The 24911-nt window shown below is 58.4% G+C and overlaps 1 protein-coding gene across 2 annotated transcripts in view; it reads left to right on the plus strand.

The window, feature by feature from the left end:
* The window catches only part of CNTFR (ciliary neurotrophic factor receptor), a 37870-nt gene extending 12959 nt beyond the window's left edge, over positions 1 to 24911 (plus strand). The window contains exons 3-10 of one of the 2 annotated variants that reach the window (XM_079926802.1): positions 6911 to 6995; positions 11111 to 11344; positions 18609 to 18726; positions 18900 to 19066; positions 20117 to 20280; positions 23637 to 23817; positions 24142 to 24310; positions 24402 to 24911. In XM_079926802.1, coding sequence (XP_079782928.1) covers positions 6911 to 6995; positions 11111 to 11344; positions 18609 to 18726; positions 18900 to 19066; positions 20117 to 20280; positions 23637 to 23817; positions 24142 to 24310; position 24402 — 1119 coding nt within the window. In that variant the 3' untranslated portion in view covers positions 24403 to 24911. Of the gene's footprint in view, positions 1 to 6530; positions 6996 to 11110; positions 11345 to 18608; positions 18727 to 18899; positions 19067 to 20116; positions 20281 to 23636; positions 23818 to 24141; positions 24311 to 24401 lie in introns of those variants that run through there. The other variant, XM_079926801.1, reaches the window with a different exon arrangement.

The following is a 24911-nucleotide window of genomic DNA, read 5'->3' on the forward strand; positions in this document are numbered from 1 at the left end:
TTCCCCACTGTGCGGAGGGGAGGAAGGGGGAGGAAGGACGGCTTGCTTTTGCCCAGCAGACCAGAAGCTTCCTCAGAAGTAGTGTGTGCAGTGTGCGTGCGTGTTGGGGGGCAGGGAGAGCAGCGCACGTGAAGACAGTTGACATTTCTGTTCCCCTGCTCACCTCTGGCTCTGTCGGAAAGACCATCTTCAGTTCTTTTCGTTACACATCAATGCTTCACATGCACTGCCCACCCCCACCCCCCCTTTGTGTGTGTGTGTGTTCGTGTGCGCACGTGTGCACGCGCGCACGTGTACACACAAGCTTGCAAAGCATCAACCTCTGTGTATATACTCGAGGGTGTGTCTGCGCCATAGCAGTGATGGGGCCAGGGGTGGGGTGTAGTGGGAGATGCTGAGGCAAATAGGTCTTTGTCCCAGCCCCCAAGTCTGGAAAGCTATTCTGTCCGTCCTTCTGTCTCCATGGAGGGCTCAGCAGCCTCCTTCCTGCCCCTGCCTCATCTGCTGCGAGCCCACACCCCTGTTGGCGGAGGGAGGTCTCAGTCAACCCTGTTGCTCTGCCCATCCCCCGCCGTTCATGGAGTTCTTCCAGCTGTCTAACCTCCTGCTGCAGCATCTGTCCCTCCAAGAAGGCCAGCCCCCAAGCCCCCACTCCCCCTAGACTTAACCCGACTGGTGTGTGGGCCTTTTCTGGATAGAGGGATCCTCCTGATTCTTCTAGAAGCCACAAGGGATTCTGGACTGGGGTTAGGGGATGAGGGATTTGGAGCTTTGCACCTCAGGTGCTGTGAAGCTATCCAGAGCCCATGTGCCCAAAGGGAGGATATGAACTTATCTGCCCCTTCCTGCTTCCCATTTGAGAGGCAGGGGGCTGGATCAGATGACTTTTGAGGGGGAAAGCCCAGACCTTTTGCACCGAGAGGGCTGCTTAAGTCCAGGCCTGCGTATGTGAGCATATACAAGCCGGTGCCCAGGTCACCAGGCAGCATGCAGGGCCCCGAGTGGGGCTCCACATGTGCGCACGGCTGGTGGGATTCAGACACCCATCTCCCCAGGACACCTCCCAGCTGCCCAGCCAGGCCCGTCATATGGGAGGCCCGCAACACGCCCGCACACACGTGCAGCAGGGCACGCACATGCTGATCTCAGGGTCCCCACGGTGCAAGAGGCTGGGGGGTGGGGGGTTTGAGCGCTCAGAGTCCGGGCTGCTGCCAAAATCCATCGGAATCTTGTCCCCCCCCCAGGCCCCCATCTCCGGCTGTGGAGGTCACAACAGCAGGTGCGGATACCCCCCCCAACTCACTCACATTGGGCCGCCTCCTTTTCCACAGCCTCAGCCAGAGGCTGGAGCTGGGGGACCGCTCCCCCTGCCTCCCTCCTGGCCCCCCTCCCGCTGGTGCTCAGCTTCTCCTGCCCCCTTCTGCGGGGGAGGGGGGGCATATGTTTGGGTGGGGTCCTTTCCCCTGAGCATGGGGGCTTGCTCCCGGAGCGGGTGGGGATGGGTAGCCCAGGAGGAGATACGGCTTGAGTCCTAAACCCAGGCATGGCTTCTGGGTCCTGTGCCACTTAGGGTGGGGGCACTGAGAGCTGAGAGGAGGGCCAGGTCTGGATTCAGAGAGAAAGGAGGAAGAGACAGGGGGAGACACCATGGGGAGTAGGAGGCTGCCCCATGGCCAGCCGGCCCCAGCCCAGGAGCTGGCCCCTGACCCAGGCCCGCCCCCTCCCCCATGGGGGGCCTGCTGGGCCAGCTGCCAGGGGCCAGGCCTCCATCCTTGGCCTCCGCCCCACCCCCAGCCTCTGGACCGCTCAGGCCTCTGCCCCCCCCACCGCCCACGCTGTCCAGGCTGCCTAGGCCTGGTGGGATCTGGGGGCCTCCTGGCCTCAGCCCCTCCTCCCCATCCTGGAGCTTCCCGCCCGCCCAGACTGTCTCTCCCAGCCGCCCCCTCAGCCAGCACTGTTCCTCCCTGTCCACCATGTCCTTGTCCCTGTCTCTGCCCCTGCCCTGTCTTTCATTTTCCTTCTCTGTCTCCAAGTGTAGGTGTCTGTCTTCCCCCATCCTAATTCCTCTGCAGGTCTGAGGCCCCTAGAGTTTCCTAGGCCTTTGAATCAGCGGGTCGTCCTGCCCTGGGTTCTTGCCTCATTCCCAGGATGCATCTTCTAGGGCTGTGGTAGGGAGAGAAGAAGGGGATGAGGCCCCAACACGGAGTGCCTTTTCCCTTACCCTGGGGGATCCTGGAGTCTGGGGTTGCCAAGGGAGACTGGAAGCTATGGAGATGTCACCTTGGCCCCTGCTGTGGGCCAGATGCCCTCCCTCAGAGGGATGCTTCTGAACTCACCCCAGCCCCAGGCCGAGGGGGGTGGGGTCCAGGCCAGTGACCTTCATTGGATCTCAGTTTCTCGGAGGTACCACGTGGGGCCTCCCCATTCATTCATTGTCCAGGCCAGATTGAACCTACCTGACCCTCAACACACCCACACCAACCAGCACCCTGAAGCCCGAAGCTCAGAACACGCTATTGCACGTCGACACACACACAGTCAGAGCTGGGCCCCAGGCAGTGGTGCCCAGAACCCCCAGTCCCATCCTGGATGTGGCAGGGGTTCCCCAGGGTTGGGCTGAATAACTTAATGCGGGGGTGAATAGAGGCTTTCCCAGACTCACACTTCCCTTTCTTAGGTTTTGCCTTCAGCTGGGCAGGGGCTGAGGGTTGACGTGCAGGGCACCTGAGCTCCTGCTGGGGCTGGCAAAAGGGGTCTTGGGCCCTGGATCCTAAGCCAGAAACTGGGTAGTTGAGGTCCTTGATCTGGAACACATCACTGTGTCAGTGTCCCTGCTGGCGACTGTCAGCCTCCGTGGTGTCAGCGTTACTGAGGGCTGGTGTTACTCTGCGTGACTGTCCGTCTTACTGAGTCTGCCAACATCCCTGTGTCACTGTGGATGTCACTGTCATTGTTAGCCTATGTGACTGTCAGTCTCATTGCATCTTTGATTCTGAGGTTACTGTCATTGTGACTGTGTCAGTGTCAACAGGTGTCATTGCCTTGTTTGTTGATGTCATTGTGTGTGGCTGTCACTCACTGCATCATTGTCACTGTGGTGACTGTCATTATCCCTGTGTGTCATTGTCAACTGTGCAACTGTGTAATTTTCACTGGGTGGTGGTGTCAGTGTGTAATGTCTTTGTGTCATGGTGGAACAGTGACAGTAAGTTGGGGGCCCAGGGTTGTCTCTTGATGTGTCACCTGTGTGCGTGTGTATGTGTGTGGCAACACTGTGGGGTTCTGTGTCAGGAGAGGTGCTGGGCTTCTGTTTACAAGGGATTTGGGCTGCTGGGCACTTGCTAGTGGGGTGCCCTCTGTTCCCTCCTCATTTCTGGGTCTGGGGCTGGCGGCCAGGCTGGGCCTCTGGAAGGGTCTGCAGGGAGCCTGGGCCAGTTTGCATAGCCCTCATCTGGGGCTTTATGGGGTTTAGGCTCCAGATCTATCCCAGAGCCATGGGGTGTGGACTTGGAAAGTTTCTGGGAAAGATGCTCTTTGCCCTGGGGTGGGTGGCCTGAGGTGAGCTAGGGTAGGGCAGAGGTGTAGCTTGGATGCCTCTGGCCTCAGCTTCCCTACCAGGGAATGGGTCCAGCGGGGACTTGGAGGGAAGAGGGAAGTGAAATTGGCCTGGGGCCCCCTGGACCTGCAGGTGGGATGGGATGGGGGTTTTGTCCGCCCTTATGCCCTGGGGGCTGGGCTCCTGGATTCATAGGCAGAAGCCCTCCCGCCCCCAGGAAGCCCTGCTCTTGTCTCAGATCAACCAGCACTGCTGCACTGATGGCATCCTCTCCTCACACTGCAGGAGGTGGGTGGGCTTGGAGAGATGCTCTAGGTGGGCACAGAGACCCTGTTGGGGTCTCTGTCACTCTCTCTGGGTCTGTCTCTCCCTCTGTCCTTGAATCTCTGCCCATCTCCTATGCTCCCTATCTCTCTTCCTGTGCCTCTTCTTCCATTTCTCCCTGTCTTGTTCTTTTCTTGTCCCTCAGGGTCTCTGCTCACTGCTTTCCCTCTCTCCTTGCCTCTCTGTTCCCCCTTCCCTGGGTCTCTCCCTTTTCTGGGTGTCCCCAACCGTGCAGCATCTGTCGTGGTACCCCATCCCCCCTCTCTGCAGCGCTTGCTCTCAGCAGCGCCCGTCTCCCATGGCTGCAGCCCCGTTGGCCCAGGGCCCGGCCCTTACAGTAACTCATCGGGCTGATGGAGGCGACTTTGATGAAGAAGCCTCCCCTCCCCCTGTGAGGACCCGGGTGTGTGTGTGTGTGTGTGTGTGTGTGTGTGTGTTTGCTTGTATGCCTTACACTCATGCCAGGCCATCTCCTCACCCACATGGCCCTCCCAACTGGGACCAGGAAGGAGCAGGGAGCAGAGGACCACCCTGTCCCTCTACTCCCATTCTGTGATCTAACCTCTGTCCACTCTGCCTGGTTCCTCTCCCATGTGGTGGGCAGTGGGCTGGCTCTGAGGAGACGGCATGGGTGGACGGCAGAGAGGGTCGGGGAGGGTCTGAGGGCGCCCTGCAGGGGTTGAGCTGGGGAACCACATAGGCCTCCAGCCTCCTATCTCCCTTTCTCCAGCCCCAGCTCTGAGTTTGGCACTGGTTCATCCTGGGTTCGTTTGCTCTGAGTTTAGCACTGGTTCATCCTGGGTTCGGTTGCTCTGAGTTTAGCAGTGGTTCATCCTGGGTTCGTTTGCTCTGAGTTTGGCACTGGTTCATCCTGGGTTCCTTTCTTCGCCCCACCACTTGCTGACTGTGACTTTGGCCATTGTCTTACCCTCCTAGGCCTGAGGAGTAGCTAAAGATGGGGGAGTGGCAGAGGGTCAGGAGCTAGGCCAGGTGGTAGCAAAGGCCTCAGGGGTCACAGATGTGGGAGGGGTAGCCGAGGCCAGTTGGGGCCTAGAGAGATGAGCTGTGCCAGGGAGGGGCAGCCAGAGCTCCTGCGGCTGTAGCTGGAGGAGCACCAGGTGCAGAGGGGAGGGCTCGCCTGGTGAGGGGCGAGTGTAGCAGTGGGTAGGCAGGAGCCCTTCCCATAAAGGAGGCCCTGGAAGTCAGATTTCTCTCCGGCTCCCCCACCCGCCGCTCCAGGCTGACGGCCACACTCGTCTCCCCTGCTGTAGCTCTGTCTGCAGTGTCTCTGGCTGTTTGTCTGGCAGTGTGTCCGACTGTGTGCCTGCATGCCCCTGGCAGTGTTTTGAGTGGTATGGCTACTTCCTGACTGAGCATCTGACTGTGTCTCTGGCTCTCTCAGTGGCAGTTTTCCTGGGTGTATGCCTGTTTGTGTCTATCAGTTCCTCTGGTATTGCTCTGCCTGTGTGTCAGGCAGTTTCTCTGGCATGGTTTCTGACAGTGTCTCTGGCTCTCCGGCTCTGTTGCTGATGGTTTCTCTGCCTGTGCTGCTTACTCTTTCTCTGATATGTCTGCCTGCGTCTGGCCAAGTCTTTCACAGGGTTTCTTGCGGGCCCTTTGGCTGTGTGTTGGCCGTGTTTCTGGCCGGTTATCTGGTTTGTCTACCTGTTTCTCTGGCTTTGTCTGATCGTGCCCGACACAGTCTCTCCAGTCTGTGTGTGGGCTCTTTTCCTGGGGCTCTGTCTCTTGTTTTGGGCAGTGTCTCTGGCTAGTGTCTTTGCTGTGTGTCTGGCTGTACCTCTGGTAGTGGCCGTGGTTGAGTGTCTGGCAGTGTCCCTCTCTGGATCTCTGCTTCTGTCTTGCTGACAGTCCCCCTCTCTCCTCAGACTGGGGCAGGAGAATCAGGTTTGGAACCTTTCCTGCAGGAAATAGTTATTTCCCTGCCCTCAGGTATGGGCATGTGCTGGGGTGGAGTGGGGTGAGGGCAGCTGGACCCATCCCAGGAAGCAGGACAGCAGGTAGGGGGGCCACTGGATCCATCCTGGCTTCTGGGAACATGTCCTGAGTGTGCTTTGTGTTCCCACATGGGAGCGTGTAGACACTGATGCGTATCTGCTGGGCTGGGGCTCCCAGGCTCCTGGGCTGAAGGACGGGCTGTGGTCCCTGACAGGGACCCCTCATCCTTCTCATGATCCTTAGTGTCCACTAAAGCAAAAGCCACATCTGACCTGGTCACAATGTACCACTGCCCTGGTACCCTGCTGCTCTGTGAACTTCCCAGAGCCCAGTGGGGCAAGACTCACCCGGGGATGGGGGTGGGTAGGGGGAACATGGCAGGGGCAGATCCGAGGGGCTCTCTCCCCAGGAGCGTGGCAGGCGGCCTTTTCTTCAAGGCAATTTGGAGAAGTGTAGACCTCCAATCAAGTTAGCACATCACCCTTTCAGTTTGTGATGTTTATAGCTAATTAGCTAACCTTACCAGTGAAGTTATTTTTTTCCTAGAAAAATGGCCCTAGCATTACCAGTGATCTGTAAGCCATCCTGCCTCCAGCGGCTGTAATGAACAACAAACCATTGTAGGTTGCCTTCTACCATCTTCTCAGACCTCTGCCTACAGATGCCAATAATGTTTTCTGTTGCTTGAAGAGGATCCTGAGCCCCATTAAGAAGGGCATTTGGGGGCTTCCCTGGTGGCGCAGTGGTTGAGAGTCCGCCTGCCGATGCAGGGGACGCGGGTTCGTGCCCCGGTCCGGGAAGATCCCACATGCCGCGGAGCGGCTGGGCCCGTGAGCCATGGCCGCTGAGCCTGCGCGTCCGGAGCCTGTGCTCCGCAACGGGAGAGGCCACAGCAGTGAGAGGCCCGCATACAGCAAAAAAAAAAAAAAAAGAAAGAAGGGCATTTGGGGTCAAGGTGCCCTGGCCCTGGGGCTGGGGTTTCCCAGTCTTGCCTGAGAGGAGTAGGGGCTCCCCAGGAGGCTCCTGCCTCGGCTGATGCTGCCCCTTTCCCCGCCGCCCACTCTTTCCCAACAGATGGCTGTTCCTGTCCCGTGGGCCTGTTGTGCCGTGCTTGCTGCTGCCGCTGCCGTGGTCTACGCCCAGAGACACAGTCCACAGGGTGAGTGCTGGGTGGGGGAGCTCCCTGCTGACCCCCTCTGGGAACTGAGCGTGAACCCTCCCCAGCATAGCTGTACTCACCCACCCCAGAGCCACGTACTGCCGTAGGCTGGCATCGTCACACGTGAACATGAGTCATGTGACACTGATATACGGGGTGACCCACTGATGTCGTCCCGTAAACACAGTCCCCCAGTCACTCCTGGGCGGTCTCATGCTGATGGTATCTCTGGCTTGAGATGATCTGTCCCTCTGCCCACTAGCACTGATACAAGGTACAGGTGGGTGGGATGGGAGTTGGGGGCAGCTAGGGGTAGGGCCCTGTACGGTATCTGGTGAAATGGGGTCCCCTCGGATTTATGGGGGTGCAGTGGGAGGCACTGAGACAGTGGGTAAGAATATTTCTCCTTATCCCAGAAGGAATACAGGGACAGAGGTGGTAGACTGAGAACAAGGTGTGGGGATGGGCAGGGTGACGAGTGGGAGAGGGCTGGCACATCGAGGAAGGGGCCCAGTCAGTGAGCTGGGTTGGCTGGAGGGGGCAGGGATCGCTCAGGCTGCGCCACTGGCAGCCTCCTGCCCTTCCCCCACCACCTGTCCAGTGAGTACTGAGTCCTCACACTCCACGGGGCAAGGAGCTGCACCCCTGCTGGGAAACTTTACCACTAGCCCTTCTGCGTCTGAGGCAGCACCTCAGACAGCCACGTCAGTACGAGGTCTGACCTCGAAACTCCTTGAACGAGGGAGGCTCCAAGTGTAGGGAGCTTCCCCCTTGGTTGTGTCCTGCCCCCCACCTCAGTTGGCTCAGGTAGAGGCAGAGAAGGTGGGGGCATCTCTGGGGCCCAGGCGCAGAGCAGACGCTAATGGCTGAGCTCCATGACCCTCAAGGCTGTGGGTTCAAGGAGGGCAGTAGGTCGAGGCTCCTGTGGCCTCTTCCTCATGAGCCCAGCACCGAGGCCCAGAGAGAGCCTGGCCTGCCCCAGGGCTGCTCCGCAGTGGGCAGGGACTGAAGGGACCACCAGGCCAGCCCATCGACCCCCACCTGCAGTCGGCCTGCCTGGGGCTTCTGTGCTGACCAGACCAGCCTAGGCCCGCCAGCGGTCTTTCCCGTTGGCCTCGCCCCTGCCCTGTGTGTGGGCGTAGGCAGCATCTCTGAGAGTGTGAGACTGTCCTTGTGCGTTAGACTGTGTTCTTGTGTGAGCGAGACTGTCCCTGTTTGGGTGTGTTTCTCTGTGTAGTTATATCCTTGTGGGCTGTGCCCTGTGTGTGACATAGTTGATGTGTGACCGTGGCCTTTGTGGGGTTGTGTCCTTGTGGTTTAGACTGTACCCCATGTGTGATAGTTTGTTAGTTTCTCTTTGTTTCTGTCTCTTCGTGTGTTCGTGTCCCTGTTAAACTGTCTCTCTGTGTGTGAGACCATGTCCCCATGTGACAGTGCCCTTCCTGTGCATGCACGTGACCTTTTATCAGGTGTTACCGTCCCTGAAGTGGGACAGTGTCCCTGCGTAGCTGTGACCTTGTGGATGGTTGTCTTGGGTGTGCTTTTTCTTCTTTGTGGTGACTGTCTTCATCCTGTGTGTGGTGATGTGAAGTTGCTTAGGACGCCTGGGGGGACTGTTTCCGGCGTGTGGTCCCCATGTGAGCCCATGTGCACAGGTGTGAGGGAGCTGTCAGCTCTATCCCTGTGTGTTTTCGATGTCCATGACCTCATCCTGTCTCTGTCTCTTATCCTGGCTTCTAACAACCTTTTCACAGCTGATTCCTTTGGAGCATTTGTCACCGCGTCAGGGCCAAGAACCCCATCCTCCCCCTGCTGCTTGATTTAATTTCTGAAATGGACAGCACATCAGTAGGGGCACCCACGGGGTGGGAGGAAAGCTGTCCAGAGACAAAGGATTAAATCACTGCCATCTCTGGAGCTGTTGCATGGCTGTGTGTATTGTAACAGTTGTGGCACTGTGTGATTGTCATGTCACATTACCCCCTCTGCCTCTGCGTTGTGGCCTGTAGTTGTCATCTGTCATTGTGTTGTCATTTTTTCATTCCTGCCCTGCCCTTACATGGTTGGTTTGTCACTGTTGTCAGGTTGTGTTTCCGTTTCCTTTGTGAGGCAGACAGGGTTCCCCACGTGTTACCCCACTGCCATTGCATCCGTTGTGCTGTTGGGTTGGTTTCCTCATCTTGCGGCTTGTACCTGCCCCCCAGTTTTAAAGGCCCATACTGGGGCCGTGTTAGTTCTGAGCTGCTGTTGGTCAGTGTCGATGTGTTGCTGCTGGGACCGTGTTGGCCACGCCCCCTCCACGACGGTCAGTTTTCAGCCTCCTCCTCAGGCCGCTGGATGCAGTCTCTCTGCTGGGGCGGGGGTGGGGGGGGCGGGCGGTGTGTGTGCAGAGAGAGGGGCTTGGCGTGTTTCCTGGAAGCTCCAGGTTTTTGGAAGGGAGGCTGGAGGGGGGCTCCGTGGCTAGGGCTGGTGGACTGGGGGGGCTCTATGGCTTGAGCCGTGGACACTGGGCCTCTGGTCAGAGGGAGGCCCCCAGTCAGTCTCTGGTCCAGCCTCACAGCTGTGGCCTCCAAGGCCCCCCGGCCACCACCCTTCCGCCTGTTCATCCTCTGTTCGGCTGGTCCCAGGCCCCACAGACGAGTGGTCAGGTCTGGCTGGGTTTCCTGCTTCCCTCTCCTTTGACAGGGACAGAGAGGCTCAGAGAGGGGTGAGACAGAGACAGGCAGCGGGGGAGAGAGCTGGAGATACAGAGAGATCCCCGGCCCAGGGAGGGTGACCGAGGCAGCAAACAGGGACAGATGTTTCAGCACAGAGAAAAGCAGAACTGGGGAGGGGTCTATAAAGGAGGGAAGGGGGCGGCGGCATGGGGCCGGGGGCGGGGTGGGGTGGGGTATCCCGACCCCCTGCAGTCCTGGTGGTGTTAACAAGTCTAATTAAGAGGCCACTGGCCCAACTTAATTGGCTTGTTAACAGGAATTGCCTCTGAAAATCCCCCAGCTAGGCAGGGTGGCTCTCTGGAGGGGAAATGTGAAGGAGTGTTAACAAGGCATACCGCTGCCACCACCACCCCGCCCCCCTCCCCCTCGCTCTGCCCCTCCCACCCTCACTCCACAGATCTGGCTGGGACCAGGGAAGCATCTGTCCTTCCAGGCTTGGGGGGCAGGATGAGGAGGGTAGGTTCGCATCTCCTGGTGCCCGCTTCTCTGGGGCTGTCTGTAGAACCGGTGCCTTAGACTTCCTCTGTCCCACTCGCCCCCCCCCACCTAGCGCTGCCTCTCGACAGGTGCTCCCTCCGGCCCTTCCACTCCAGTCTCCTGGGCTCTGTCCATCACGCCTGGGTTGCCGAGGCCGGGGCTGGGGTTTGCTTTTGCCTCTGACAGGCCCCTCCTGGGGGCAAGAGAGGAATGGTCAGAGAGCTCCCTCAGTCCCAGCACTCCCCGACCCACACCCTGAGCAGTTCCTGCCTCATGATGATGTTGACAGCTGCTAGGAGTTCCCTAGGGCTCCTGTCCGGGACCCTGCCCATTCTCCCTTCTCCTGCTGCTGCCCCAGCCCTGTGTGGTTGGGAGCGGGGGACTTGTCAGGGACTCAGAGTCAGGGAGAGGGAGAGAGGCAGGACAGAAAGACGAGGATGGGGAAGATGAAGAGATGGGAAGAGACAGAGGGAGGAGTTCAGGAGAGGGGCCCCTCAGCCCCAGCTTGCCTGGGTAGCAGATGTCAGTGACTGGAGCTGGGCCTGTTGGTGGCAAGACGTTGGGGTCATGGGGATCAGGAAAACTTTTAAAAGGACCTGGGGACTGGAGGTGAACTGGGTCTTCTCTCGCAGCATGCTACACAAACTCTCTACACATACACACACACACACAGTCCCCAGACGTGCACACACACGTACGAATTTGGAGGCACTCACATGCCTGTACCCTTGTACGGCTGCACAGGAATTTTGCATACCCCTCATCTCCCCAGGACACTCACACCGTGAGACTCATAGCGTCTCGGCCTGGACTCCTCACTTTCGCACATTCACGGGCTCTCATCCGTGCACGTTTGCCTGGGGGTGCTGGGCGGGGCTGTGACCTGTGGCTTTTGCCTTGTGCCCTCCCCGGCCCCCACAGAGACACCCCACGTGCAGTACGAACGCCTGGGCTCAGATGTGACTCTGCCGTGTGGGACGGCGAACTGGGATGCAGCTGTGACGTGGCGGGTGAATGGGACAGACCTGGCCCCTGACCTGCTCAACGGCTCTCAGCTCGTGCTCCGTGGCCTGGAACTGGGCCACAGCGGCCTCTATGCCTGCTTCCACCGCGACTCCTGGCACCTGCGCCACCAAGTCCTCCTAAATGTGGGCTGTAAGTGTTACTCCCAGCACCCCTCATTTGACCTCCCACTTCACTCAAGGGCGTTGTCCACGAGGCCCAGACCCTTGGCCCGGTTCAAAGCCCCTTCCTGGTGGTAGTGGTGGAGGCCCTGACCCTTGCCCTCTGATCCTATTTGAGCCTGCTCTTCTGACCTCTGAGCCCAGTCTCACCCCGAGTGCGGACCCCTGGCATTTTGCACTTGTATCCACCCCCACTGGAGATCTTTGAGATCCTAAAATCCTGTTCCCTATGACAAGATGGGCACAGGAGGGCTGGCAGGCATGGCCCACCTGGGGCCTGGTGGGGAAGAATCCTAGAGTCACAGCTCCGAGCTGGAGTGGCCTCACTCCACTGTGTCCTCTCACAGGGTCTGGCCCTGAGGACCTTAGGGAAGAAAATGGGGTATACGGTTATGCAGGTAGAGGTGTGGCACTCTGGGAAGCTCCAGGGAAGAAGGAGGGCTTCCTGGAGTGTGAAGCACATGGAGACTTGGAAGATTTGGAAGAAACACTGAAAAAGTTCTTTCTGGCAGACAGCTGAGTGTGACCATAGGTTTCAGAGGCTGGGAGGGCATGAAAAGGCCACTTGGGTTGGTATAAATGGCAGAAGGTTGCTGAAGGAGGGGACGGGGCAGATCATGATCCTAGAAGCTGGGGAGTGACACGATCAGAGTCATGTTAAAAGGTCCCTCTCTCTGTGCTGAGGGGAGGCAGGTGGATGGGCAAAGGCAGGGCCAGGAAGGAGGCTGTTGCTGGGATGCGGGAGAGATGAGGGGGACCTAGGACCGGGGCATAGAGTTGGGGAAGTTGAGAGGGGGTGATTGGACCTCCAGGAGTTGGTGATGGATTGGAGGTAGGGAGGACAGGAGAATAGAAAGGGGGAGGAGTCAAGACGGCTGGTGGTACCAGTCGCTGCAACAGAGACAAGGTGGAAGGGTCAGCTGGAGGAGGAGATGGCGTGTTCCGTTTACACGGTGTCTCAGTTTTGGTTTCCCTAGAATCAGGTGAGAGTTTGCATACAGGTGGTCTATTTGGCGGGTGACAGAAACATCACAAGGGAATGGGAAAGTGATAGAAAAGGAAGTTAAGCTAGCCATTAAAGGGGGAGTTATCTAGCCACTGCTTCTGGGCAACTGGCGCTTAACCCGCTGGGGGAGCCCTGGGAGCCGAGGCAGAATGTGTGCCTCAGAGTTCTCCTGCCTGGGGAGTGCGGGGCCTCAGATGCTTATACACTAAGGGGTCGGGGTGGGGCTGCTTTAATTCCCCAGCACTTTTGGCCTGATGCCCTGACAGGCAATGCAGGTTTTGGTGGCCAAAGAAAGCTCTGAGGCAAATAACTGCAGAAGCGGTCAGCGGGTACGGGTGAGGGATCTGTGGCACCACCATCTGCTGTAGACATGTTGGGTTGTGGTCCCCGGGGGACAGCCGGGAGTTGATGGCTGGTAGCCAGTGAATCTAAGGGTCTGGGACTCGGGGAGAGAGGCCTGTGCTGGAGATGGGAATTTGGGGGGGGGTTGTCAGCATTAACTCTCTGGGAGGGGGTGAGATGGCCAAGGGTGAGATTGTGGGGTAAGGAGAGAAGAGGACCCAGAACCCAGCCCTGAAGACCATCACTGTAAAAGGGGTTGATGGAAGAAACGAGCCACAAAAAGAGATGAAAGATCACAAGGAGCCAGCAGGAAGGTAGAAGGAAGAGCAGGTGAGTGTGATTCCGAGGAGGCATTTGCAGAATCGGGACGGTGAGGTTATCAGTGTTGCTGGCGGTCGTCTGGGCAGGCCTCTGGAGCTCAGCCAGGGGCACCAACTGACAGAGTAAATACTCTGAAAATAGTTTCTTTTCTTCTTGAGCCAAGGATTCAAGCTTCTCCGGCCTCATCCCACTTGGGTGATGCACCCCACTGTCTGAAGATGGTTTCTTTACTCCTGGGAGATACTGAGGGGAGGAGATGCTTGAGGGACCTGGGAGCAGGCCCTTTCCCCACTATCAGGAGACTGGTGTGGACAACCGTGGGAAATGTTAGGCTGAAGTGTTGCTCGGGGTCCGCCACAACACTGACCCGTCAGTGGGGCTAGAGGAGAGGTACACGTATGTTTTGGTAGGAATGTTCCTTTCCCCACAGAAAAGCTTTTTTATGTGTTTAAACTGGAGAGATGGCAGTCATCACGAAACGCCTTAGTTGCAAACCGAGGGTGGAGTGACCCCTGTCGGCCAGCTTGAGATATGCAGGATCAGCCCACCAGAGTCCTCCCTGGCCCACCACAGGGTGTGTTAGAAGTGGACCACGCAGCCTAGCCCTGGGCCCTTACATGGGGAAAAGGCCATATATTGAGTGGCATGCAAGGAGTATGAGGCCAACTTGGTACAAGTCACCCATACCCTTGTCTTCTCAGTTCGAGTCCCAGAAGTCCTCAGGATGGACAAGGCTGGATGTGATGGCTGGGCCTTGGTGGCTCTGGGCCCCCATTCCTGATGACTCGATTTTCTTTGAGAGGTCATTGGAAGGGGATTGGGTCTAGATGTAATGCCTGCAGCCATACCCACAGCTGCCCTTTGTGACCAGAGCCCAGACCTTTTTTTTTATAAGTTTTTAAATTAATTAATTAATTTATTTATTTACTTATTTTTGGCTGTGTTGGGTCTTCGCAGCAAGCAGGGGCCACTCTTCATCACGGTGCACGGGCCTCTTACTATCGCGGCCTCTCTTAGTTGCGGAGCACAGGCTCCAGACGCACAGGCTCAGTAGTTGAGGCTCACGGGCCTAACTGCTCCACGGCATGTGGGATCTACCCAGACCAGGGCTTGAACCCATGTCCTTTGCATCGGCAGGCAGATTCTCAACCACTGCGCCACCAGGGAAGCCCCAGACCTTTTATATATAGTGCTGACCACTCCCCAGGCCCTGCCTGTCAGAGGAGAGCTGGCCATGAGTTGGCTGTAGCATTAGTTACAGATACTTATCTCTCATTGCCTTGTTTCCTTCTAAAGAGTTGGTCAGAGGAACAGGGGACATTAACCATGATTGTTTCAGTCACTTTATATTAGTAACAAGAGACTGGGTTTGGCAACACTCAATATCAAATTATCCTTCTCGCCAGTGCTCAGAGAACAGGACAGAGCTACCCCTGATTTGTGGGCCATTCAAACTAAAAATTATTCAGTATTTATCCTAAACATGTAAGATTTTCATGTCTCTATTTCCAAGGGAACCTGATCATAAAAATATTCCGTTGGAAGTCCCCTTAACCAGGCTGATCCCTGAACTACTTCCTCCTGACCCACCTTCCTGCCCTCAGGCAGATGGTCACAACCAGCAAGGAGGCCCCTACCCGGGGTGATGAAAGGATCCCCCACATTAGGAAACAGGATCGCAAGGTTCCTTTTAGTAGCATCCTTTTGTTTCCTTAGACACTGCTAATTCCATGTCATTCTGATTTTAAGCTGAAATAAATCAGAGATTAAGTGACTAATTTTAAATAGACAGTTCTTTGTCCAGTTTTAAAATATTTGTATTTGATGGGTCAGGACAGGAACTCCCGAACCCCTGGTTCAGCATCGCTTCCTCCTCAGCTCTGTTTGGTGGGGAAGGAGAGAGCAGCCTGTGGTTGAAGAAGAAATTGGAGAGAAAAGACGGGTAGAAGGCGGGCATTTAGGAGTCCAGAAGTTGGGGTGCCTTGAGGGATGTCACGAGATAAGGTTAGCACAGGCCGTGGGCCTTGAATGCCAGGCAGGAGGAGGAGTGTGGGTGCGGCCCGGGCAGGGCTGGAGCTGCAAGGGTCACCCCGCCCCGCCTGGCCTGATCTGGCCTGGCCAGGGGTGTGGGCAGCCTGCCCCTCCTCCTCTCGGAGCCGGCGGGCAGGTCTCGTGCATGCCGGGGGCTCCAGCCCAGGCGGGCTGGCGAGATGAGAGGAAAAACATGCGGTTTGGTGGGCTGGACATGGAAAAACAAGCCAGTTAGGAAAACAAACAAATCCTGGGCCAGCGGGGGTACACGCACGCATGCACACGCACACACAGCCCCCGTGTGGGACTCAGGGACACCCTGCCACGGGCTGATGCTGTCACTTGGGCATCTCAGGAGCCCCCATGGGGGCAACTCAGGAAGTCTGGGCATCCAGGAGCATGCCTGTATGTGATATCATGACACGTATGTGTATGGGCTTTTGCTCACACACAGCCTCTAACACGCTCTCACACGGTGTTCAGCTCATACGTGTGCACACACTTGGAATTCTGGGCACCTTCCCACACCCACCGTTTGAAAAATGCATTCAGACCTAAGTTCCGTCTCATACGCAGGGTCTCAGGTTTGTAGTCCTGCTGTCACCGTTTCACACACAGCAGCGCATTTACACGCATTTGCACGGAGGACCTCAGCCACACAGCCTCACACGTGTAGACAATCCCTAAGTCACACAGCCTCACCCCGAGCCCCACACAAATGCAGTCACCCAGCCACGCACAGCCAATCGCAGTGACGCTGCTGCGGAGTCCCAGTTACACACAGGAAGCCTCTCGGAGTTACGCACACAGCCTCACAATGGCCGTCTCTTACAAACAGCTTCTCCCCTGACTTGCAGCGCGCTCCCAGCAGGCCTCCTCACTGCATACTGTCCCACAGCCTCACACTTGGTCTCTCTCAGCACCCCCACCTCCGCCCACCCGGCCGCTCAGCTGGGCTCCAGCTGCAGCAAGTCACTCCTTTTCTTCCTTTTCTTTGTTTTTCTTTCCTCCTTTTCCCTCTGAGAAACCTGGTCCCTGTCAGGAAACCCAAGCCCTTCCCTACTCAGGGCCCAGGGCCAGGCAAGAGTAGCCAGATGACAGACAAAGCCCTGCCTGCCCTCCCCCCCGCCCCCCATGACCTGCCCAGTCAGAGAGGGGAACTGGTTTGCGGGGGGATGTCTGAGGGGAGACTGGTCCGAGGGGAGAGAGGACGGTCAGAGGGAAATGGAGGAAACCAGCCAGTGGGGAGGCTGGGCGGGGGCGGGGGCCTGCGAGTCCAGTGCCATGGCCCGCTCTGCCCTCCGAAGAGTCCCAGGTGGCAGGGAGCTGACTCTGCAGGCTTCAGTCCCCCCCCCCCGCCCCCCGCCCAGTGCCCTTCTCCTTTGAAGCTGGGGGTAAGGGAGGGTGGTGGTAGGAGGGGGCAGTGGAGGCTTCTCAGCCAACCTCGGAATGTCCTTTCCTCCTGGGGTGGCTGCCAACTCTGGCCTGGCCCACAGGCCCCCACGAGGCGCTTCCTGTGTCCTTGGCCACCCCCCCCCACCATGCCTCTGTGTCCCTGGGCAGATAGGCACGGCGTACGTGAGGCGCGCAGAATGAACATGGAAGAGACACAAGATGGACGTGGGGCCAGGAAGGCTTCCCCGGGGAGGCAGGCGGCAGCGGGCAGAAAGCAGGCTGCCCCTCGTGCAGGCTCAGCTGGCCTCCAGCTCTCCCCTGCAGGCCAGGGGCTGGAGCCACCTCTGCCCACAGCGTAGCCCATGCCACCTGCCACATACAAGCTCCCCTCATGCCTCTCTGACGCCTTCATCTCTCCTGCTGCAAAGCCAGATTGGGCCCTGGGGGTTCGGCCCCAATACATACATACTTCACATATACTGGACGTGTACATGCAGTCACACACAGCCATTCACAATCCCGTGCACACTGGATGGAAGCCCACGGCTCCCCAAGTATCACCACGGCCACTCAGCAAGCGTGGACATGCACTCCCCCTCACCGTCCTGGCTTATTGAGCTGCCCCCCTCCCATTTCCTGTCCACCTGTCAGGCAGAGGGCGGGGTGGGGGGGCACAGGAGGGAGGTGTCAGTGTCCCTGGAGCCGTGGACGGACATGCCTTGCCTGGGTCAGATCACAGAAGCTGCCTCCTTCCAGGAACCTGAGCCGGCTGTCCTCATGCCTTACCGAATGCCCGAGGGTGGGACAGCTGGTCTAAGTGCTCACAGCAGCAAAAAGAGTGGTTAGACAGCAGAGAGGACTTCCCAAGTATGTGTGTGTGGTCGTGTTGGTGGGTATCCCCGTCCTGGTGTTTAGTACCAGCTCTGGCTTGCTGTGTGACCACAGGTAGGTTCCCATCCCTCTCTGGCCCTCCGCGTTCCCCAGAGTAAAGGCAGGTGCTGACCACATAAAGGGCTGCTTTTTTCTTTTTTAAAATAAATTTATTTATTTATTTATATTTGGCTGTGTTGGGTCTTCGTTGATGCGCTCGGGCTTTCTCTAGTTGTGGCGAGTGGGGGCTACTCTTTGTTGCAGTGCGCGGGCTTCTCACTGCAGTGGCTGCACTTGTTGCGGAGCGCCGGCTCTAGGGTCATGGGCTTCAGTATTTGTGGCACACGGGCTCAGTAGTTGTGGCTCGCAGGTTCTAGAGTGCAGGCTCAGTTGTGGCGCACGGGCTTAGTTGCTCCGCTGCATGTGCGATCTTCCCGGACCAGGGCTCAAACCCATGTCCCCTGCATTGGCAGGTGGATTCTTAACCACTGCATCACCAAGGAAGTTTCCTAAAGGGCTTCCTTAGGGGTCTGTGATGGAGAAGCTGGGGGCTGGGGCTGGGGTGAGGTACACACCAAGGGAACAGCAGCTTCCTCTCTGCACACACATGCAGTCACACACAGACATGTGCTCTGAGAGCCACACACATAGACATTCCTACATACGTACCCACATTCCATCACACGTCACTCATTCACGTCACACACAGACACATATGTGACATGTATGCATATGAACAGCCGCCCAGTGCTGTCGTTCATGTGGAGCCACCAGGCCTGTCCTCGTGTTTCTCATTCTCTCCCGAGGGGAAGCCTGGGATGTCTCTTCTCCAGGGAGTGCACCCTGATCACCCCACCAACCAGAGGACCCGGTCAAGAACCCCCCTTGGCCTCTGTTGCACAATCTTCCTCTGGAAATGGACGCAGTGTGGCAGGAGATTTGGGGCTGGGGCCGATTCCCCCAGACATCACCTCCATCCTGTGATCGATGAGCTGAGGCCTGCAGCCCCCTGCTCCCCACGTTCCCGCCTCCATTGAGCAGGTGGGGGGGCTCTCTCCATACAGCCCTTGTTTTCCTTTAATTAAACATCTGGCTCTCTGTGGCCTGGGAAGCCTCAGACCCTCGCTGACAGCACTCTCCCCCCGCCATCTCTGGCATTGCTGATGGGTTGAAGGGGGAGAGCTGGGGTTCTGGGGCCCACCTGTCCCCACACTAACGCAGGGGACTGGGGTCTCCAAGAATGTCCTGACTGTGCTGTCCTCACCCCCAGTGCCGCCGCGGGAGCCCGTACTCAGCTGCCGCTCCAACACTTATCCCAAGGGCTTCTACTGCAGCTGGCATCTGCCCTCTCCCACCTACATCCCCAACACCTTCAATGTGACTGTGCTGTGAGTAGATGCACCTGTGACCTGGTTCCGACCCTGACCTCTGACCTCCCCCCCGGCCCCCCACCATGCCCTCAGTCCAGACCCTAGCCCAGCCTTGGGCTTGACCTTCCCCCAGCCTCTGCCCTACCCGACCTTGATGTTGGTAACGGTGCCTGGGCTTCATCCCTCCCCAGGCATGGCTCCAAGATTATGGTCTGTGAGAAGGACCCGGCCCTCAAGAACCGCTGCCACATCCGCTACATGCACCTGTTCTCCACCGTCAAGTACAAGGTCTCGATAAGTGTCAGCAACGCTCTGGGCCACAACACCACAGCTATCACCTTCGATGAGTTCACCATTGGTGCGTGGGGAGGGGGCGGGTCCCCGCTGCATGCTCCAGTGGGAGTAAGTGGATGTTTGCCAACGTGTATATGAGCATTGGTGGGGGTGTCCACATTGTGTGCCCAGGTATATGTGGAACGTATAATGTGTACACATGTGCGTGGCATGCATATACCCGTGAACATCTGAGTGGATGTCCTTCACCTGCCGGGGCCAAGAGACCTCTCCAGCGGCTCTTCCCATCGTCTCTCTGGCTCCCAGAGCATGCAGGAGGGGGAGGGGGGCAGGCTGGGCCAGACCCCTGTGCAGCTGCAGCCTCCACTCCCCCCCCCCCCGACGTTAATGGCTTCCTTACGGCCTGTGATGAACGAGGTGTCAGAACAGGAGACAGGACTGGGACAGATACCGCCCTCCCCCCACCCCCATCCCAGCCAGACCCTCTGCCCGCCCCTGCCCCATCCCAGCCAGACCCTGTGCCTCCGCCTGCCCCCACCCCAGCATGGCTGGATCCCCAGCCAGTCTCTTGCTATGTGAGCTGGGCCCTTAGATGCTCTCATCAGATTCTCAGCCCACTTCCAACCCAGATCTGCAACACCTGTGGACTGTCTTTTACCTTTGACCCACAAAGCAGCTTCAAACCCAGCCTCTTCCAAGCTAGGCCGTGTCTCAGTTTGGAGCTGGAAAAGTTGAGGTGAAAAGCCAGGCTTGGGGCAGTGTATGATGCTGGTACAGGCTGGGGCGATCCAGGTGATGACGAGGGTAGTGGAAGGGCATGACATAGGCTTGGTAATTGGGGTGCTGGTCATCATGAGGATGGGGTTGATGATGGGATGAAATTTAGGATGTTGATAGCATGAGCTGGTGACAGTGACTGTAGTGACCGTCATTGGTGATGACAGGGATGTGAAAGGTGGAAGTAATGAGATGGTTGTTAACGGTGGTTGCCAAAATGGACAACAGAGAAGAGCGATGATTACTGATGTGCATTGGTTGACATGGCGGCTGGGGTTGACGAAATGGGGTTGTTCCAAGAGATCAGTGTGGTGCTGAAGCTGTGTTTCCTCAACAGTGAAGCCTGACCCTCCAGAAAACGTGGTAGCCCGGCCAGTGCCCAGCAACCCTCGCCGGCTAGAGGTGACATGGCAGACCCCCTCGACCTGGCCTGACCCCGAGTCCTTTCCTCTCAAGTTCTTTCTGCGCTATCGACCCCTCATCCTGGACCAGTGGCAGCATGTGAGTACCCTGCCCAGATCCCGAGAGCCTGAATCAGAGCCACACGGTGTGGGAGGCCCCTGTATCCCTGCTGCCGGCTGTTCCCATGTGAAGCCTGAGGGCAGTCAGAGAGGCTTTCCGGGGGAAAGAAGGGACCAGGTGGGCCTGGAAGGATGGATGGAGCTGAGGGAGGTGTCCTGATCTAAGGTCCTTAGGGGTTCCTGGTGACCCCCATTAGGGCAACAGGAACGCATCTGTCGTTGTGGCGCCGCATGGTAGTGGAGAGAAATGCTGGGAGGCAGATGGCAGGCAGTGTTTCCCTTTTCTTACCTCTGGCTTCAGCCCTGATCAGACATCTCCCTCTTACACTCTGGGCCAGGCTCTGAGCCTGTGCTGGACCCAAGGGGCACGATAGTCCCTGTCCTCAAGGACTCACAGATGGGCTCAAGGGGTCAGAATCAGGCAATAGAGTCAAGCTCAATCCAGGGTGTGAGCTCAGGCCGTGATTAGTGTCATGGCTCCCCAAAGTCAAGTCCACCTTAGAGGTCAGCTTAAAGTTATGGGTCAGAAGGTGGTCTGGACCGGGAACGAAGCAGTGGACAGGGGGCTGTGGTCTGGGATATTGATCAAGCTACGAGAGCGAGCTCTGGGGAGCAGCCAGGGGCTTGGGGCAGACTTGAGTTTCTCTCTCCTTGAGGGCCCTGGGCCCATAGGGCTGTGGGCGCTATGTGGCCCATAGGGCTGTGGGCTAGGTCTGGGGCTGGGAAGGTGCGCCCTGGGGCAACCCAGGCTGGCACCCAGGGTCAACCTGTGCCCCCACTGCATCCACCTGGTTCCAACCTCATCTCCTCCTGCGCCTCTCCCAGCTGGCCTTTAAAGCGCGTAATTCGATTCCAGGGCGCCTGTCCTGGTTGCAGGCCTGGCTCCCACAAAGGCTGCTTACATGCTCATATGTTCCCTGACAGAGTCCGGAGTCCCTCCCGCCTGGCCAGCTGCCTGCGACTAATGCATCGCTAATAACCAGGGTCTAGTTTCACAAGCCCCCCCCTCCTGCTAACTAGCTACAGGCAGCAGCCCTGCGCGTCGCAGTGCACACGCCTTGCAGTGGACCTGGCACACTGCCTACCACACACACACGGGAACATGCACGCACACACGTGGCCCCCAGCAGGAACCATGCTCCCTACGTGCGTGTGACTAACATGCCAAGGCCACCCACTGGCCTGCACCGTGGGCAGAGCTGACCCCAACGCTGAGGCGGGCAGAGCAAAATATGTGGGCTCTGTGGCAAGAACATGAGTGGCCTGTGGCACAAGTTATCCCTGCTCCATGTCACATTGGTATTGTGGTTGGCTAGATTTATGGCTCTTTTGAACTTGAGTTTTGCTCTGAACAGAATGGACTCTCCCCAGTCCTTAAGCTTGGAGAGAGGCAGGTGTATGATTGGGAGGGGCAGTGGAGGGGAGAGCAGAGAAAAACATCACTTGGATTTTCAGGAGGATGTGAGAGATACAGGTCAGGAATTACACAAGAATGGGCACCGTGAGGTCTGGCAGGGGCTGTCTCAGCATGGACAAGGGGGAGGTGAGTACTGGGACCCAGCATGGGTTCCCTGCATCTTCTGCTCTGGGCCTAACTCAGCAGGAAGGCTGGGAGGGCATGTTTGATGTCTGCTGCCACAGACTGGATGGAGGACTCCTAGGAAAGGCGGATGCCAGCAACTAGGGAATTCCTGACAGTTGTGGAGCCATTCTCTTAAGGGGGTGGATTAAGGGATCAGTGACAACCTAACAAGAAGGGCCCAGGCCTAGGAGATGTGGCTTCCAGGAGGGCACTGTGCTTCTAGGCTACATTCCTAGAGGTATGGTTGGTTGCCCACCGTAAGCCCACCAGTGAGGTGGTAATTTGATCTGCTCCCCATGGCCCTCTCCCTTTGGGGAAAGACAGATGTGGAGATCCGGGGGACAGAATCAAAGGAGGAGGCCCGAGGGTCAAATCCTGGGAAGAGGGAGAAGGAGCGGAATGAGCTAGGGCTACTTAGCCAGAGGGGGTTTTTGCAGAGCAGAAGGGGCCTGGGGGACCAGAGGTGGAACTGGGCCCCAACTCCAGGAGAGGGGGGTCTCTGGGGCCCACCGATCTTCCAGGGCTGGGAGTAGAACTTAACTGAGCCCAGATCTGGGCCCAAAATGGCTCTCATACCGACTCTGGCCTTTACCAGTACCTCCTATCTCAGGCTCACAACCCCTGGAGGAACTGGGAGGCTTTCCTGCCCCACTTGGACCCAGCTGCCCACACACGAATCCACATACACACACGCACATGGGCTCACAGACTGTCAGGTCAGGTAGCCCAGACCCTGGTTTTCTTGGGGGAAGAGTGTAACAGGGACCAAAAATGCCCTGAAGCCAGACGTGGCCCAGAGCAGGGGCGGGGGGGGCCCTCCTCCGCCCCTGCCGGCTGCCCCTGTTTACGAGGCGCCTTAATGAGGCGGCGGGTGCCGCTGAGATGAACCAGAGCCCAGCCTGGGCCTGGGAGGGGCGCCGGACAGGCAGGCCAGCCTGGAGGGTGCGGGGAGACCCTCAGGATGGGGCCGGCCAGGGCAGGGGTGGGGTGGCCATGCCTCCAGGAGGAAGTGGAGCAGCTGTCCTGCTGTCCTGCCGCCCCAGGAGCTGCCCCCCCCACCCCTTTTCCACCTCAGGCAGGGCGATGACTGTAAGTGAGGCCACCCTGAGGGGGAAACCCCGCCGGGGCCAGGCTGGTGGGTGCACCAGGCATCTGGGAGCCCAGGCTCTGAGCTGGAACCCGTGGTAACGACAGAGCTGGCTGAAGTCTCTCTGGTGCTCACCATGTGCCTGAGTCCTCGTTACAGCCCTGTGAGAGCGATCATTAACGCCATTTTACAGATGAGGACCGCAGGGCATGTGGAAGTTAGGTAACTTAGTCACCTAGTTAGTAGGGGATGGAGCTAAAATTTGGACTCGGGCAGCCTAGCTCCATGCCTGCGTTTGTAACCTTTCCTTTAAACAGCTCCTTGATGGAGTGGGAGAGGGCAGCACAACATTACGCCTGTCTCACCCCATTCCTCTTGTCGCCTCCAGCTGGAACTGAAGTCGGGGCTGGGCTGGGGCTAGTGAGAGAGCTGGGGTGACAGCAGAGTGAAGACACTGATTAAAGTCCTCCTCACTCTCCCCTCGGGGCATTTCTCATCTCCTTAAAGATCTCCTCCCCCAGGACTGTCTTTGCTCCCTGTTGGTAGGCGGGGTGGGGGGGGTGCGGTCTCCTCCCGGAGAAGTCTTCACTCTCCCAGGGATATGCTCAGTGTCCTCCCCCCAGGGTCCGCCGTCCCTATACACTCCCACCCCGTGATTTGGCTGCAGGTGGAGCTGTCGGATGGCACGGCGCACACCATCACGGACGCCTACGCTGGAAAGGAGTACATCATCCAGGTGGCCGCCAAGGACAATGAGATTGGAACGTGGAGTGACTGGAGTGTGGCCGCCCACGCCACACCCTGGACTGAGGAGCCACGACACCTCACCACCGAGGCCCAGGCCCCCGGTGAGCCCGCCCCCTGGCCTCCCTCCTTCTCCTCCCGGGACTTGGAGCATCTGCCCCAGGGGTCTCCACAGTCTGTGCGGCTGGCACACTCCCGTCGGTCTGTCCAGCCCCCGCTGTCACTCGTCCTTGCTGTCTGCACATTCTCGGTAGGGGCCTCTGATGGAGGGGGCCTCTGGGTGCCTTGGGGAAGCAAAGACCTGCCTGATGGGTGAGGCAGGGGCTGTCTGACAGGAGAAGCAGGAGCAGTGTGCCTGTGGACCCCAGATGGAGGTGGGACTCCAGCCCCGGCCCGGCCCGGCTCTGAGTTTCCCCCGTGTTCCCCAGAGACCACGGCCAGCACCACCAGCTCCCTGGCACCCCCGCCTACCACGAAGATCTGTGACCCCGGGGAGCTGGGCAGCGGCGGAGGACCCTCGGCGCCCTTCTTCATCAGTGTCCTTGTCACCCTGGCCCTGGCTGCCGCTGCCGCCGCTGCCGGCAGTCTCCTGATCTGGTAAGTGGAGTGAGGCTGGGTGGTGGAGGGGAGCCCGAGGGGACCCCGACCCCACCCTCTTCCCTCACAGCCTCCTGCCCTGTCCCCCCAGAGCCCGGCATCCCGTGAGGACATGCCAGCGCACCTGCAGAGGAGCAGGAGGCCGGAGCTGAGCCTGAACACCCTGGTTTCTATTTTGCACACGGGCAGGAGGACCTTCGGCATTCTCTCGAGACACAATTTGTAGAGACCCCGGCAGGCCCGGGCCTGCCGCCCCCCAGCCCCGCCACACCACGCCGGCCCCCCTCCCTGCTCAGGGCAGGGGGCCATGCAGCTAACCCACCCACCAAAGAGCACCCACACCTCCGTCCTAAGCCCTGGGGCTGGGCCCTCCAACGCCAGCGACTCCCAGGAGCCCTTGGGGGGCCTGAGGGGAGCCCCTCACATCACAGTCTCGCCTCCTGTCCCAGCCTCCTGTCTGTTCCAGGGTCTCTGTTGCCACCATCAGATTATAAGCTCCTGGCGCTGGGGGGGCCCGGCCATCCCCTTCCCCCGGCACCCACACTTTTCAGTGCCCCGCCTCCGCCCCTGTTTTGTACGACCCTCCCCTTTTCCTGCTCCT

The sequence above is a fragment of the Stenella coeruleoalba genome (assembly GCF_951394435.1).
Source record: "Stenella coeruleoalba genome assembly, chromosome: 7".
Taxonomy (NCBI): Eukaryota; Metazoa; Chordata; class Mammalia; order Artiodactyla; family Delphinidae; genus Stenella; species Stenella coeruleoalba.